This window comes from Sprattus sprattus (genome assembly GCF_963457725.1).
Source record: "Sprattus sprattus genome assembly, chromosome: 5".
In the NCBI taxonomy this organism is placed as follows: Eukaryota; Metazoa; Chordata; class Actinopteri; order Clupeiformes; family Clupeidae; genus Sprattus; species Sprattus sprattus.
Window position 1 is genome coordinate 9327797 of NC_137924.1, and position 15989 is coordinate 9343785.

The 15989-nt window shown below is 43.2% G+C and overlaps 1 protein-coding gene across 1 annotated transcript; it reads right to left on the minus strand.

The window, feature by feature from the left end:
- Positions 1-1679: 1679 nt before the first annotated feature.
- On the minus strand, positions 1680-11447 carry vil1 (villin 1; the record flags this gene model as incomplete). The annotated part of the gene is made up of 19 exons (XM_080838658.1): positions 1680-1793; positions 2099-2269; positions 2484-2552; positions 2737-2925; positions 3191-3335; positions 3434-3579; positions 3840-4019; positions 4337-4495; positions 4957-5094; positions 5218-5318; positions 5489-5642; positions 5811-5909; positions 7558-7636; positions 7739-7944; positions 8327-8437; positions 9172-9280; positions 10664-10860; positions 11067-11141; positions 11367-11447. 19 exons carry the CDS (start codon positions 11445-11447, stop codon positions 1680-1682), a joined length of 2523 nt encoding a protein of 840 aa, XP_080694784.1.
- Between the last annotated feature and the right edge of the window lie 4542 nt (positions 11448-15989).

Genomic DNA, 15989 nt, shown 5'->3' on the forward strand with positions numbered 1-15989 from the left:
GACAAACACTATGGACAGAAATTATTCTAAATTAATTAGAATATTTATATTGAATAACTGCATTGAAAAACTCAATCTGAACTCTAAGATAAAAAAATTGAATTTATTAGTTTGGAACTGAATTCAAATAAACTTGAAAGTGAATGTTATATTATGAAATTGAATACATTTGCTTTGAAACTGAACTAGATCCTCACTGAAAGTTCAACTCTATATAAGTATCTGGGGTTAGTACTTTTGCTCTGAAACTGAACTAGATCCTCACTGAAAGTTCAACTCTATATAAGTATCTGGGGTTAGTACTTTTGCTCTGAAACTGAACTAGATCCTCACTGAAAGTTCAACTCTATATAAGTATCTGGGGTTAGTACTTTTGCTCTGAAACTGTACTAGATCCTCACTGAAAGCGCAACTCTACATAAGTCTCTATATGTACCCAACTACTGTGTCGTTTCATGGTACTAATACTGGGTCACAAAAATGTTGAATGGGTTAAAAGATTTATTTACCAGAGGTCAGTTTTTATTGACATTCTTAAATATTGATAGGAACATATAAATGTTTCTCTTTACACCATCTAGTACATGACAGGAGTTTGTAATTAATATTATTCCTGAAATAAAAAAATTAAACAATACATAAACATGTCTGAATCTAACAGTTCAAATGACATATCAGAGGGCCAATACAGCTGCATATCCAGGGATGGGGCTGACCTTTCCATCTGATGGGCGCCATGACACACAGCCTCCTGTCTGGAGACTACCAAGGAAAACATGTTTGTAGCTGTCCTAATTCAATCGTAATTTGGGCTAGACCATTTTTTGGTGGGAAACGAAATAAATTATCCACTAATTCAAATTAAATTAAAAAAAAACAATTCTGTTACTTTATTATGCCCATCTGTTAGTGCGTGTTGTGCCTTTATTTTCTGAAAATAGCGCAAATAGCAACTGATTGTTAGAAATATTTGATTTGACATTCAAAGTGACTGTGCTCACATTCGATGTTTGCAGCGCACTCATTCAATGAAAAGTAATGCAGTCACACAAGTAGGGAGGGGCTGAGCGTGGATAGAGCTCAGAGAGAGCAGGTGATCATTAGTAGAAAGAACAAGAAATAGGCCTACTATTTAAGTCAAAATAAAAAAAAGTTTCCATATAAGGACCACTGTAGGCAAGATGTTACTCATAGATTGTATTTGCAAGGGGTGCAAAATTAATGGCTAGTTCATTTCTACTGATGTTTTTTGATTTAACCTATTTAATGAAGCAAAAAAAATCGCATACAACACATAGCCTGGAAGATCGGCAGTTTCTTTACAGTAATTGGGCTAAACAGATGCTCTATCTCTGTAGGGGTTATTTCCCTTATAATGACATTGATGAGCCTGTCAGTGGCTGATAGCCAATTTGGTTGCCGGTTTTAGTGTTCAAACTCAATACTGGACCGTTTCGATAATTTTTGTCCTTAGTAAAAGGTTAAAAAAACTCCTGAGGTTTCCCTTTAAATGTAAATCTTGAATTGGAATTTTATAATAAATTAAGTGGAAAAAAAATAATCTGCTATAGAGTAGGTACATAAATAGTGTCATTCCAATTACAAGCTGGTCTGGACCAAAACCAAATGATGTTAGAGTTGAGGAGTGCTCATCACAATGCGGGACAAACTGTGACTCTCTAAAACAAGCCCTTTTCCTTCTTCAGGTTCTTCTGCTTCCACATGGGCATGGAGTAAAAATCCATACGAGACACCCCCAGGATCAAAGCGAAGTCTTCATTTGAGAGGTGTTCCTGCAGGTTCACAAAGAAAAGAAAGATTTACTGAGACCCTAAATTTCACAATCAAACACACACATTTCCTTGACAGTACACAACCCTGTGTAGGCACACATTGCTATACAAATAAAATAATTGAGTGTTGGGAAGAGGGAAAAGAGAGAAAGAATAGACGATGAGAAAGGAAAGGTGGAGAGGTGGAGAGAGGGAGAGAGAGAGAGGTGGAGGGAGAGAGGGAGAGAGGGAGAGAGAGAGAGAGAGAGGTGGAGGGAGAGAGAGAGATAATAATATATAAATATGATACAGATTTTCATCTTTACCTCCTTTCTTGTGGGATCCACCCCCTCTGGCAGCTCCTCAGGCTGGAGGTGCAGCAGCTTGTCTGCAGGAAACTCAGGCCTCGTGGTAGGAGGCAGCATGCCAGGGGATTTCCCTTTGTTGGGGCTGTTGGGGCTGTTGGGGCCATTGGTGGTGGTGGTCGTCGTCTGCCCCTGAATACAAAGGTTAGATCGTGTGACTCCAAAGTAAAAGGAAAGAAAGCTAGACTTAAAGATGGGTTAAGTGCAGCATGACCCCGTTGTCCAAACCAGAAGCAAGTCTTAACGGAACTGTGCGAAAATTGACAATGCACGGTTCGGAAACAACACACAGGTAGAATTAACGAGTGAAAATGTTGGATTTTGGGAATGGGAACACCCCACTCACCATTGAGATCTGGATGATGTTCGTGGCATCTCCCAGCTCTGTCTTCAGCTGGGCATAGGACTTTCCACCCTAAATACAAGACTTGAGAGTTAAATCAGGCTTGTGATGCATTACAGCCATTCCGATTGTTTACCATGTTTAATTCTGATAACATATGTTTATTCCAGCTAATCTAGAATTTCAGTTGGTATAATCCTTAGTAATGTTTACAGTGGACCTAGTGGAGCTAGTTTTGTTATAAATGTACACATACGCTCCACTCGTGAGAATCCCAGGCATGGAACCAGCCCGTGAAGGTGGGCGGCTCAAAGCCCTGCTTGACCACCAGGATGGGAGTGTCCACATCGCGTCCAGCCGGGTGGCTGCGCAGGTACTCTTGGGCAGTGACGACCGCCTCCTCCTTCTCCTTCTGACTGGCACCTTTGCCAATCCACAAGTATACCTGTGTGGGCGAGGTGAACTGTTGTTAAAGTTTGAAGAGGTATTTTGGCTTATATGCAGTCTAAACAAATTGGAAGTGTAGAATGAATAGATATTAAAGATAAATAGAAAATATAGAATAAAGGGAAGACAACAAGACAGTTGCATATTTGTTTCACACAAATTGTGAAGAACAGTTTTTTTCTCAAATTAATCGTTAAACGTTTTTTGATTGATTCTTTATCACGGGGTGCCGCACATGATAACATTCCAAAGAGGCGTCTTACCTGATCCCAGATATCTAGCAGCATGACGTCCTCCTCATCCAGGTCATCCTGGTTAAAGTTTGTGATCTCTGTGGCCTCAAAGGTGCCTGTCTGGGTGGAACACTCGAAGAGGCGCGGGGTGATGTTGTCATTCTGCTCCTGTAGTCTAATGTCATGGACAAGGAATAATCATGAGACGCCTACGCAGATCCGTGAAATCAAAGAAGATGACACATAATGGCAGGGACTGAACACTGACTGTACCTTTTGCTGCTGGCGTACGCGGACTTCCCTCCCAGATTCACCCAGAAGTCAGATGGTTCCTGGCCCTCTGCAATGACGTGCTTTTCCCTTTTGGAGATGATGTCCGCCAGGGATTTTCCCATCTCTCTCTCATCCCCACTGCATCCCTGCAACACACACAGGTCAAATCTCCAATTCCAAAATGTCAGAATCAAATCCAAATTCCGAAGGTTTCTGTTTTGTGTACTGGTCAAACATATTATGTGCATCATTTTGCAGTCACACAGTTGTTTGTATGATCACTCTGCAATTGGACACTAAGAAAGTGTGACCACTAATAAACTAGAGATGCCTACCTTGCCGTACCACAGGTAACTGCAATTGGACACTAAGAAAGTGTGAGCGCTAATAAACTAGAGATGCCTACCTTGCCGTACCACAGGTAACAGCAGTTCTCAGTCTTGAGCACAAACACGTCATTGGAGTTGAGACTGGAGCAGCGAGCCGGCACCTCGATGGCCCGGGTGTTGAACTCGTTGGTGCCGTGAACGTGGAAGAGCCGCAAAGCCGACTTGACGTCAGCGTAATCTGCTCTGGAACTTCCTTCCTGCAGACAGGACCACGAAGCGGAAATGTAAACACAAAAAAGAGCTTTTACAGCACAACTTTATCACTGTGCTGTTGTTGGTGTATGGATGGATTTTGCATGCCCTTTTAGTAGTTAGATAGCTAATTTTTCACCCAAACTGCCCACTGCCAGTGGTGTAGTCCAGGTTATACGCAGGTAAACAGAGTATACCGACTTATTTTTCAGTCAGCAGTGGGTATACCCACTTCTCAAAACAGCATTTATCCTGTGCTGTATGGGCTGCTTAAAAAAAATTAACAGTATAACCACTTCTGCTGCTTATCAGTCAGACGTACCTCATACACGACCATCCTTCCCTTGAATATGGCCATGAGGTGCATAGGTTCCTTCCCCATGGGCACTCGCACCTGGACAGGTTCTCCATTATACTGCTGGTCCAGGGCCACAGACTGGTATGCACAGGCGGTCATCTCTGCTGTGCTGGCGTGACGGCCCTGTGACACAACATAAATTGACATATTGTCAAGCAGGAGCACGTCTCTTTTTTGTCATCAAAGGAAGGAGGATTCATGCAAGATGCTTGGTGAATGCTTATAAAGGGTACTAACCTGCCACATATAGAGAGTGTAGTGCTCACAGTATGAGGGGTACTAACCTGCCACATATAGAGTATGTAGTGCTCACAGTATGACGGGTACTAACCTGCCACATATAGAGTATGTAGTGCTTATGAAGGGTAATAACCTGCCACATATAGAGAATGTAGTGCTTATGAGGCGTACTAACCTGCCACATATAGAGTATGTAGTGCTTATGAGGGGTACTAACCTGCCACATATAGAGTATGTAGTGCTTATAAAGGGGTACTAACCTGCCACATTAAGTGTGTGTAGTGCTAAAGAGGCTACTTACCTGCCACATATAGAGTATGTAGTGCTTATGAAGGGGTACTTACCTGCCACATATAGAGAATGTAGTGCTTTTTGCTGCTGACTTCATATTCGTAGAGGATGAGGTAGCAGTCTCCACCGTAGAAGTGCCCCAGCCACTTCCTGTCCACTGGGACCAGCTCACTATCCTCTATCCTCCATACCTGCGGGTGTGGAAAAGAGAGGCCATTTTGAACTTTATACTGGGAAACAGGCAGAGTGCTTTATTTGAAGTAAGGACTTTAATCAGCCCTCAGCAAGCATTCTGGTGGTCAAATGGTCCTAACCTGTGCTTCACCGGTTCCATCATCCACCATTTTTTGCTGTGCAGCCAGGTCAGGTCTGGCATGCATGGATGTGGCATCAAATTTGACCTGTTCCACCTTGGCTGCAGTGTGCAGTGAAGACCACCGTTAATAGGGCTCTTTGATATATGGAAGATCCCCATGGCATATTTTTGGTATATTTAATTAAGTACAGTACTTTTAATACAGTCTTATACCACACTGGTCTCACCAAAAGCAGTAGAGCGAAATAAGGTGAAGTCCCGCTACCTACCAATTTTCCCAGGAGCGTGTGTTGTCCCGAGCCCAGAGGTCTGGTTCTTCACAGTCCATTTCTGGAAAAGTTGCTTGAATAGGGCAGACTCAGCTCCATCATTCACAGTCTCAACGTAAGTGGAAGAAGGGTAGCCTTTTGCCTTCTTGTAGGCCTGAGGGAAGGGAGTCATTTGGTTAATAACAAATACAAAACTGCAGACCCTTTTCTAGCTCACGGATTTGCTAGCTTTGCTTACCATGTTTTGCCTTTGGTGGTCATTTTGTAGCTGTTACCTCAGTTACCTTGACATTCTGAATTTAAAAGGCAGTTAAAGACTCACCTCTGCTTTATCCAGAGACTCAGACCTCTCTAACTTAGAGGCCTTCTTCCCTTTCCAGATGAAGATCCTTATTCCACCTTGGTCTAGTAGATAGCAGTCCTGTCAGAACACAGAATGTATGTCATCATTTGCAAAGGACTCTTCTCCTTTTCTGTGTTCCTTCTCTAAATGGTCTCTGGTTTGAACCATCAGTCCTACTATTTCAGTACTTCTCTTCGTCTAGACCAGAGGGTAAATGGGTAAAAACACTGAATTCTTGTCCTTAGCTGTTTATGCGATAAACAATATCGGTATCTAACATGGAAGATGAAAGAAATTAATTAATGAATTAATTAATTAATAAATATAAGTATTTGCTGTCAGTGACAAACTACAAACTGAAAATGTGGTGAGTCTTAAAGGTGCATTAAGGATTAATAGCTATTCGCTAAAGGTATGCTAGCAGCTAAAACTAACAAAATCTCTTCAAATGTGCCGACTTTGACATTATGACAAACTAATTACTCAACGACTGTCCTTACACAGTCAAACATCAATCATGTGCAACACAAGACTAAGCAAGACGGCAAATAAGCTACTTACTAGATCGGCAGAAGGTAATCAAAGTCAGGTCGGCGGGCATCGGCAGGCAAAACTACAGAAGGCAGTTATATGCCTATCGACCCTGCTATGCCATTGGCACGGACGCAATTCTCCATATTAAAAGTCATTGTAGCGCCCCAATTTTTTTTAAGCTGTTATTTTAAGGTTAAACTGCTTATCCTAACCCTAATCCTGAAGCATAATTGTTGCATATTGTGCCTTTAACTATCAAGACAGTATGTTTGATAGAATATTTACTGAGGAAAAGATTTGCCCTCTGTGGGTAAAAAAATGGCATTTGCATGGCATGGCAAGGCATTGGCATTTTTTAAGCCTTTGCCATTTGCTAACACCAGAGGGTGCTCTAGTGAACAGCCTGCAAAATAAACTTGGCTATTTAGTGAAATGAGTCTTTTGTATTTGACGTATCCCCATACGACCCCCAAAGCAGTTTTATTGAGAACCTACCCTGAGAGAATGCACATTTGTCTGTAATGGTTTTTCATTATCGAACATTTATGTGCTTGAGCACACCGAAAACTAGGAAGGAATCTCTCCTTTATCTGGTCAGTAGTTTTTATAAATAGAATTTTGGAGAAGTACAACCAAAAAAAGGAAACCAAACAAGAAATCAACTAAACCCTTGTGGGTAGTCAAGAGGTCTGCCAGTAAATTTCACTTCTATTTCATGTAATCCACTCTGACACTCATAAGAATGTAAAATTGCTTAACTGTGGTATAGAAATGTTCCCATGACTGTGTTTAATCAACCTGAAAGGATAATACCACAGAATATTTTAAATGTGTCTCTGTTATGTGGGAGGACAGTTCTAGTGTCAGAGCGAAACCGAAAGAGATTTTTGGCAACTTACAAACCACCTGCTAATGAATGTCTGTCAAATTGATGTGAAATATTGCTATAGTTTCTAAATTAAGTTGATAGTCAGTATCAGGGATCTGGAGTTTATCTTTACTCTTTAATTTCTGTGGTGGTAGGATGCTTCTCCCATGACATGGGTGGGCGAATGTATTTTTCATTGAAATATGGCATTCACAATTCATTGTATGTCAAACATTTCCCTGTGTGGTCACAACACAGACCTAGCATCTGCATGATCAGTGTTATTCAGGTACTCCTAAAAAGTAGTAAAAAATGGTAGCTTACCTCATGCCTCAGCAGGTCTTGCGTAAGGGGTTTCACAGCTACCTCCTGAACTACCAGGTTCCCCTGTGCATCTGAAATACTGTCGAAAGGTGCACCTTGTATTAAAATGACACGCATCTTCTTTTAAGTGTCATATGAATGTAGGTTACTTGTAGAGATGTTTTTGAGAGTCAGCACTCACTGAAAGAGCTTGATGCTGGACTTGAGTTTCTCCTCGACCACCTTGTCGGGTATGGGGTCTTTGATGTTGTCCTTCCTCTCGCCCAGGACCTCCTTCATGAGTTTCATGGCCTCCTCTGAGTTCTTCTCGTCCTCTCCCTCCACCACGGTCACCTGTGCTCTGCCTCCTCTCTCTCGGTCACGGATGTCCTTGGCCAGGTTCACTGCCTGCAAGTACAGCAGTTTGCTGAGAACAGGAACTCATACACCAGTTAGAGCCAAAATATCAGCCTCAGCCTAGAGCAGACCTGGGGAAAGTGCGGCCCCAGGGCCATTTGCGGCCCCTTGGCTGTCCCGGACCGGCCCGCGGAGGTGGTAAATGCATTGCAAGCTTGCTCTCGTGTGTGTGTGTGTACCATGTGTATTGGTCGGCTGGGCACACCTTTAATACTGCAAAAACATGCACATTTTTCATGCTGAATTTAGTTCAGCCTATTGGTCCGGCCCTCCACAACAGTCCCACTATCTCATGTGCCCCCTTTGGGAATGTAATTGCCCACCCCTGGCCTAGAGGGATGCTGTTGGAATGAGGTTGAGGAGGGTTTCCTGCCTTCAGTCTCTCCATGTGGTTACTCTTCGGTCCATTCCACTGGATGATCAGGCTACCCAGGTCCAGCAGGAACACGTCACCCGTGTTGAAGCTCTTCCAACTTAGGTCCACCTAAGAATTAAACATGACAGATTTGACAAACACTTTGGAAAGGAGGGCTTCTTCCAGTGCCTTGAAAGGCATGTATTTGTGAGGCCCTCAGGGAGGCGTTAGACTGCATTTCACCATAAAAATTGTTAAACAAGCTAGTTTAATGTTTCATGTTTCTGAGTGTAATGATTCAACACTGAATCATTGCAGCCAACGGTCAAAAAGGTCAAAACTACATGCTCATCTTAAGGGCCTAGGAGTTGGGGAATCCCATGAGGAAGGGCTAGGGCATTATTGCACAGTATGGTTGCTTAGTCTTCCACTGGTTGATTGTTTTGTCTGCTGGGTATAAAAAAGGTTAAGACTGGGAGTTCTTATCTTTTCTGCCACCATGTAGTTGTTTATGTACTGTGATCCCAACTTCTAGGCCCTAAAGATGATTTAATTAACTTCACAATAACTTGTTTCCACTGACCACAGCAGTGACGTGGGTGTGTCAATTAGCTTTAGCATGTAGCTTTGACCTTTTTGACCGTTGGCTGCAATGATTCAGTTTTTCCACGCCGTTGCAAAAGATGGGATGATGTCAAACATTCCACCCCCTCTATGACCCCAATGCTCTGCAATGCTGATGTTAATGAGCTCGCTAACAGTTTTGTGCGTCATCGTTTGTGTGTCTTGACGTTTGTCAACATCTTGGCGGCCTGTGAACAGCTTGGTGTGTGAATGTTTGCAGAAGGGTGTGAAACCCTCACCTCTCCAGCCACAACATGCTTCTTCCCCTTGACATGCATCAGTCGGCGGATGTTGTAGGTGTTAGTCTCAACCTGCTTCATCCCAGACGCCACACCTCCCTTCTTGTAGCTGTTAGGAATAGGAGAAGACAGAGGGGTAGAGAAATAAAATAAAAAGGAAAAAGAAGAAGCTATTTATTTCTCAGAATTGTCTAGCTGTGTTTTAATATAGACAACTTGTTGTCTGCCGCTTCTCAGAACAGTAAAGCAGAAGTTAGAACTACACCCAACTTCCCTCTTTCTTTAGTGACATATTCTTTCTCATCTGATGAACGGCCGGGTTTTGTAATGTTTTCCTGTTGTGTCAGTCAGGTGTCATACACAACAAATGGGTGTGAGCTTTAGGCAATAGTGTTCATACATTTCTAGGGGAATGGCTGCTGTCCCTTTAAAGGCTAGCTGTGTGTTCAGTGTGTCTATGCATAGAGGTTGCTCACATAATGGCTGCTGTCCCTTTAAAGGCTATCTGTGTGTTCAGTGTGTCTTCTGTCTAGAGGTTGCTCACATAATGGCTACTGTCCCTTTAAAGGCTATCTGTGTGTTCAGTGTGTCTTGTGTCTAGAGGTTGCTCACATAATGGCTACTGTCCCTTTAAAGGCTATCTGTGTGTTCAGTGTGTCTATGCATAGAGGTTGCTCACATAATGGCTACTGTCCCTTTAAAGGCTATCTGTGTGTTCAGTGTGTCTATGCATAGAGGTTGCTCACATAATGGCTACTGTCCCTTTAAAGGCTATCTGTGTGTTCAGTGTGTCTATGCATAGAGGTTGCTCACATAATGGCTACTGTCCCTTTAAAGGCTATCTGTGTGTTCAGTGTGTCTATGCATAGAGGTCGCTCACATAATGGCTGCTGTCCCTTTAAAGGCTAGCTGTGTGTTCAGTGTGTCTGTCGCTGCCAAATGTGAGTCCCTGCCTGATGTGAGTCCGCATGCGCAAACACAAACGGTTCACGCATAATGTGGGTTTATTCACTGGTATATTTAATTGTGTTGTAAACGGTGACAAGCGCATTTGTTTACGTTTGAAATCCACCAAGGTTTATGATGTTACGCTTCAAGTTTATTGAATTATTAGTTAAGCAGTGCATTTATTACTAGTAACAGTAAATATAACATTAAATGTAATGGTATTATGCGTTAAAACCAGCCCCATATGTTGACGTGAGCCTTAGCTGGTCACCGTTTACGACACAATTAAATATACCAGTAAATAAACTCACATTATGCGTGAACCGTTTGTGTTTGCGCATGCGGACTCACATCAGGCAGCGGACTCACATTTGGCAGCGACAGTGTCTATGCATAGAGGTTGCTCACATAATGGCTGCTGTCCCTTTAAAGGCTAGCTGTGTGTTCAGTGTGTCTTGTGTCTAGAGGTTGCTCACATAATGGCTGCTGTCCCTTTAAAGGCTATCTGTGTGTTCAGTGTGTCTTGTGTCTAGAGGTTGCTCACATAATGCCCTGTTTGAAGTATCCTCGGAAGGTGGCGCTCTCGGAGCCCTGTGCCTCCCGGTGCTGCACGGCCGCGCCTCCCAGGTGCTCGTCCATTGCGACGGCGTAGATGGCCGCCGTCCCCTGCTCATCATTGGAGGTGGCCTTGCCCAGCCAGTAATGGATGTCGTAGGAGAAGGAGCTGCTAGTCTTGTGTGTCTGAGTTGCAGTCGATATTGTGGGATTAGTGGACGCTTTGAGATTAATGGATGACCGATTCTTAAATAAACATTTACATTTACATTTTTGTCATTTGGTAGACGCTTTTGTCCAAAGCGACGTACAAAGGGAGACAACAGTCAAGCTAAGAGCAATAAAACACTTAATCATAACACTGCATGGGTTAATAATTGATGGACACTTACATAGAGAATCAAATAGCTGTCCCCCTCATAGAAGTGGCCGTATGTTTTGGAGGGGAACGGCACCAGCTCCATGTTCTGGTGGAGAAATAAAAAGAACATAAATGACTCATACCTGCGCAGCATCCAAATAAGCAGAAATGAGAAGTTATTTGTTGACCTTTTCTAAAGGGATGGTACAAAACATTATAAACAGAAGTCTTCATATGAATTTCCCTTTCAGTCCTGCTACCATCCACACTGGTGTGGTGGCGTGATGGTGTTGGACAAGGATGATTCAGCAAATAGTTAGTGCTCTTTTACCTCCACTCTCCATATCTGCAGGCCTGGGGTGGTTTTATTGAGGACTTTTGGAATCTCAGATTTGACTTGAACTTGCGGCATGATGCCAGCTTCAGCTCCTGGGATGTACCTGAAAGTTGCAGAGGGTAGGCAGATTGTTAAGAAGATAGACTGGGCATTGCTCAACATTAGAACAGTTCAGTCAAGGTCATAAGGACATGTGTCTCATTCTGTATTCAGCATTACCCCGGGCAGAGTTTATTTCACACAGCACTTTTCTTCATCGGGGTCTAATGTGAGACTCTTCCACTATCAACCACTATGTTTGATCTGATATGGTTTTTAACTTTGTGAATTAACTCGCGTCACCCCCTGTGACTACTTGCTCACTGGAAAATGACTGATAGCACATCAAAGCGTCATAGCAATGTGCAGCTCTCAGTGTACAACTTTGAACCCTCTTGTCTTAATAATGTGCGGTTATTAGGGACGTTAATCATCCAGTTTTATTGAAGGCTTTCCTCAGGCCACCCTGAGATCATGTAGTCGACTCACACGATACCTCTCCCTTTAATACTATGTGTTGTGCAACACTGATCTGCAAGATGGGTGGAACGCCCATGTGTGCAGCACTCCCTGAACGCTAGATCATTCTAATGAACAGCAAACCCACACTACAGGAAGTGAAAGCGCCCGCAGCCCTGAGATCCGGTGACAAACTTCACCCTGCGTTCACCGTAGGCGCCCGAAGAGGAGAGGGTGTGAATTCATTAAATGGCCCTAGCCACTTCTAACAGGGCACATCTCGCTGTGAAGTTAACAAAGGTGATGCATGATAGCTGAGCAATAGCAAAGGTTTGCAGTCAAAACGTAGATGACCATGATTTAAACGTCCCACCTCATGGCCTATTTATATCCTTATATATATGTATATATTTATACACACATATATGTATATATACACACACTTCTCAGAAGTATAACCACACTGGCCATGACCACTAAGCCATTTTGGTGCTGTCCTATTTTCATGAGGATACACTTCTAAAAAACCTTTTCAATATTTTGTCGCAGTCAAAAATTATTTTCTATTTGATCTTGTCTCACACGTGTTAGGTTGTTGTTTTAAGCTCAATGGATGTTCATGGCTGTTTTAGTATAAAGAGTTACTTATATGGTTGAGAATGCTGTCATATCTCATCAGAGAGTAGCGTTTCAAGCTTACCGCCACAGGAAGGAATGTGAGATGAGATAAAAAGTCAACCTCAGAAGGCTTTCTGTTTGTGATATGAACCAGAAAACACCTTAAACTGCCATGGCCTTTGCCCTTAAGGGCTGAGGATATTGAATCATATTCACAATGATAAACAGTTTATTTACAACTGTGAGTGCAAGTACCAAACTTTAGAATTTGTCAATTAGAAAAAAAAAATTCAATTAGAAAAATGATTGCCCATAATCAAGCTAACTTTTTATGAGCATTTTTATATAGTGAAGTGCAGTTCAAGGTGAACTGTTTAAGTTTGTATGCAGATCAGCTTTGACTGACAATATTTAGGGCCCAATAAAGCAGGCTTTGTATATCCCACAGGGAATCATGCATGGTTTATGATTAGCAGGCTATAAATTGTTATTGTGCCCTGTTTGCCGTCATTCAGAGGACAGGCTTTCCAGCTGTGTTCATAACCCGTCTGAACAAATATAACATGCTCTGTTCAAGACGGCCTCGCTCCCACTGTAGTGATGTGCCAGTGATGTTCAACACTGCCCCTCCCCCCCTAATTGTAACATAAAACATGTTTTTTGTAGGTAGAAGAGGTCAGGTAAACATGTTGTGTTTGTGTTTCACTGGTGCTGAGTGATCAGGTGAGTCTGGCTCCTGTCCTGTTATCCCCCAGAGACCTCTGGCTCAGCCATGTTGTTCCTTTCCTTCACTTCCTCATTAAAGGGGCCATGATGGCAATCAGGTCTGGCAACACTCCCATGACAACATGAGACTTACTAATGGTGCTGCCGCTTGGAACTGACAGCCAAAGGAACATGAGGCTGCTGATCTGGATTATGCTCCAGCTGATAGACAAATGAAACGAGAAGGTGTCGTTTCCCTTAACAGGATCAAATGTGCAATGTTGTTAAGTGTTTAAGTTCATGACAGCAAAGACACTGCCCATCCTCAAAGGCTTTGCCCACTTCATTTTGTCATGTTTTATCACATTACGATTTTTCTGTTTCCTATTTGGTCAGGGTTGTATTCACAGCAGCTTGCTGTAGATGTCATATGTAGCCGTATTATTTGGTATCTTTCCTAGCTGGTACCTGTGCAGTTGATTTGTGTGTTTGCCCATAATCAAGCAAACTTTTTATGAGCATTCTTATCATGCTTATCAATACTTGATCAAACTGCCTGTCCAGAGGTCTGTGGATGTTGTAAAGAACAATGAATCACTTGTTCTTTTTGTCTCTGTGAAATGTTTGATCACATGCGGTACTGTGAAAGAAAGTCAAGTGTCACAAAAACAAAAACCGCCTCACAAAACCCAAAACACAACACCACTGTGCCACAGACATATGCCATGTGTAAATTACACTACATTACACATAAGAACTATATCCGGGTTCCGATTGATAGATAAAAAAATACTGATTGAACTGTCTATTGCAGCTGAGCCATATCTCCATATCTTGCAGATCAGAGTTTATAATCTAAAATGCCCATAATTATGATAGCAATTGGCAGAGCCAGCAGAACAGTGCAGCTATTAGATAAGTCTGGCCTGGCAAGACCTTGGGCGTTAACTTAGCATGGCCATATGAATAGCAATACCTCGACCGATAACTTAGCATGTCCATATGAATAGCAGGACCTTGGGCGATAACTTAGCATGTCCATATGAATAGCAAGACCCCCTCCACTCCCCTACATGCAGTGGTGTAGTCCAGGGTATACGCAGGTATACGGAGTATACCCACTTATTTTTCAGTCAGCATTGCGTATACCCACTTTTCAAAACAGGGCGTTTATCCTGTGCTGTATGGGCTGCTTTAAAAAAAATGCTAAATTAAGAGTATACCCACTTCTCCAGGGACCACTACACCACCGCCTCCATGTACCTCAGACAGGTCCGCCCTCTCCCCTGCTGGGAGACCCTGTCACCTGCCACTGACGTCCTGTTTGCTCTGTGTCTTAGCATGACGTACAACTGCTGACATGTTAACGCATGTGTGTCTTAGCATGACGTACAACTGCTGACACGTTAACACATGTGTGTCCTGGCATGACGTACAACTGCTGACACGTTAACACATGTGTGTCCTGGCATGACTTACAACTGCTGACGCGTTAACGCATGTGTGTCCGGTAAAGATTAAATGGCTGTTAAAGTCTTAGAATTATCAATATGGGGAATTTAAGTATTAACAGCTCCTGATGGACGTTGTAGGCTCCACCTCACATTCATTTTTCTCACAGAGCAACACAGACAAGGTTTTTTTTTGCTCCCCAACCCTGAGAAAAATGTGAATTCAATCTTCATCATTCTTAAGCCATGGTAGGATACTTTAGACATGGACCACATCATTGCTGGGCAGAACAGACAGCATAACAACATGAGAATCAGCATGCAATCCTGTTCGCATTGTGGCTGATTATTGTCATTTTAACATATGGCGCTGTGGACAAGTCAAACATGTAGCGAGGCCCTGCTCCTGACCACACCCAATGGATGGACTGAGGCGATGTCACATCTGTCTCTCTCATCTGCCCTGAGGTCTCTCACATCACACAGGGCGACAAAATATCGTGCTCAAACAATTTCTGAATTCAAGCGAAAATAGACGTAAAACATCACGGAAAAGGTTGCCACATGGTCAAAATATTTACTACTTTTGCGGCAGTGTCACCTCTCGTAGCCCTGCTCTTCAGGACGAGCTCATCCCTAACCCATCATTTCTGTGCTCCTTGACCCATTTGCCTAATTTATCCCACAGAGATGTTAGAAGAGGGGTACGCTGGAGAATGCAACTCACCTGCGGTGAAGAGAGTGGTGGAGAGAGGTTTGGGAAGAGACGTTGCAGCATCAAACAGCTGGCGGTCGAGTGTCCGCAGCTCTCCCTTCCCTGCTTTACAGCCCATGAACTTTGCCTCTCGCCCTCCTTGCTCATAAAACGCATCATTGGCCCATACGTGACGAGCGCCGCTGATCTGCATACAGGTGTGTGTTCCATCCGTGCCCGGCCTCCTCTCTTTTCCCCAAGGTCTGTGTCTGCTGCTGCGCCTGTGTGCGTGTGTGTGTGTGTGTGTGTGTGTGTGTATGTGTGTCTGTGTCTGCTGCTGTGTGTGTGTGTGTGTGTGTGTGTGTGTCTGTGTGTGTGTGTGTGTGTATCTGTGTGTGTGTGTGTGTGTGCGTGTGTGTGTGTATGTGTCTGAGTCTGCTGCGCCTGTGTGGTGGGCTGGCTGGAGCCCATTGGTGCTCCAGCCTTGTTTGCCTTCTTGCTCCCACCTGGGAAGGTGTTTACCCAAGGGCCAGGCTTCTCTGTCAGCGCAGTGAGCTTTAAATGCTGGCCTGATTAGTTCTTTGTGCAATTACCGCAGACAAACTTAGTACTAGGACATGTTTATCTGTTGTGCCTGTGCACTTTATATGT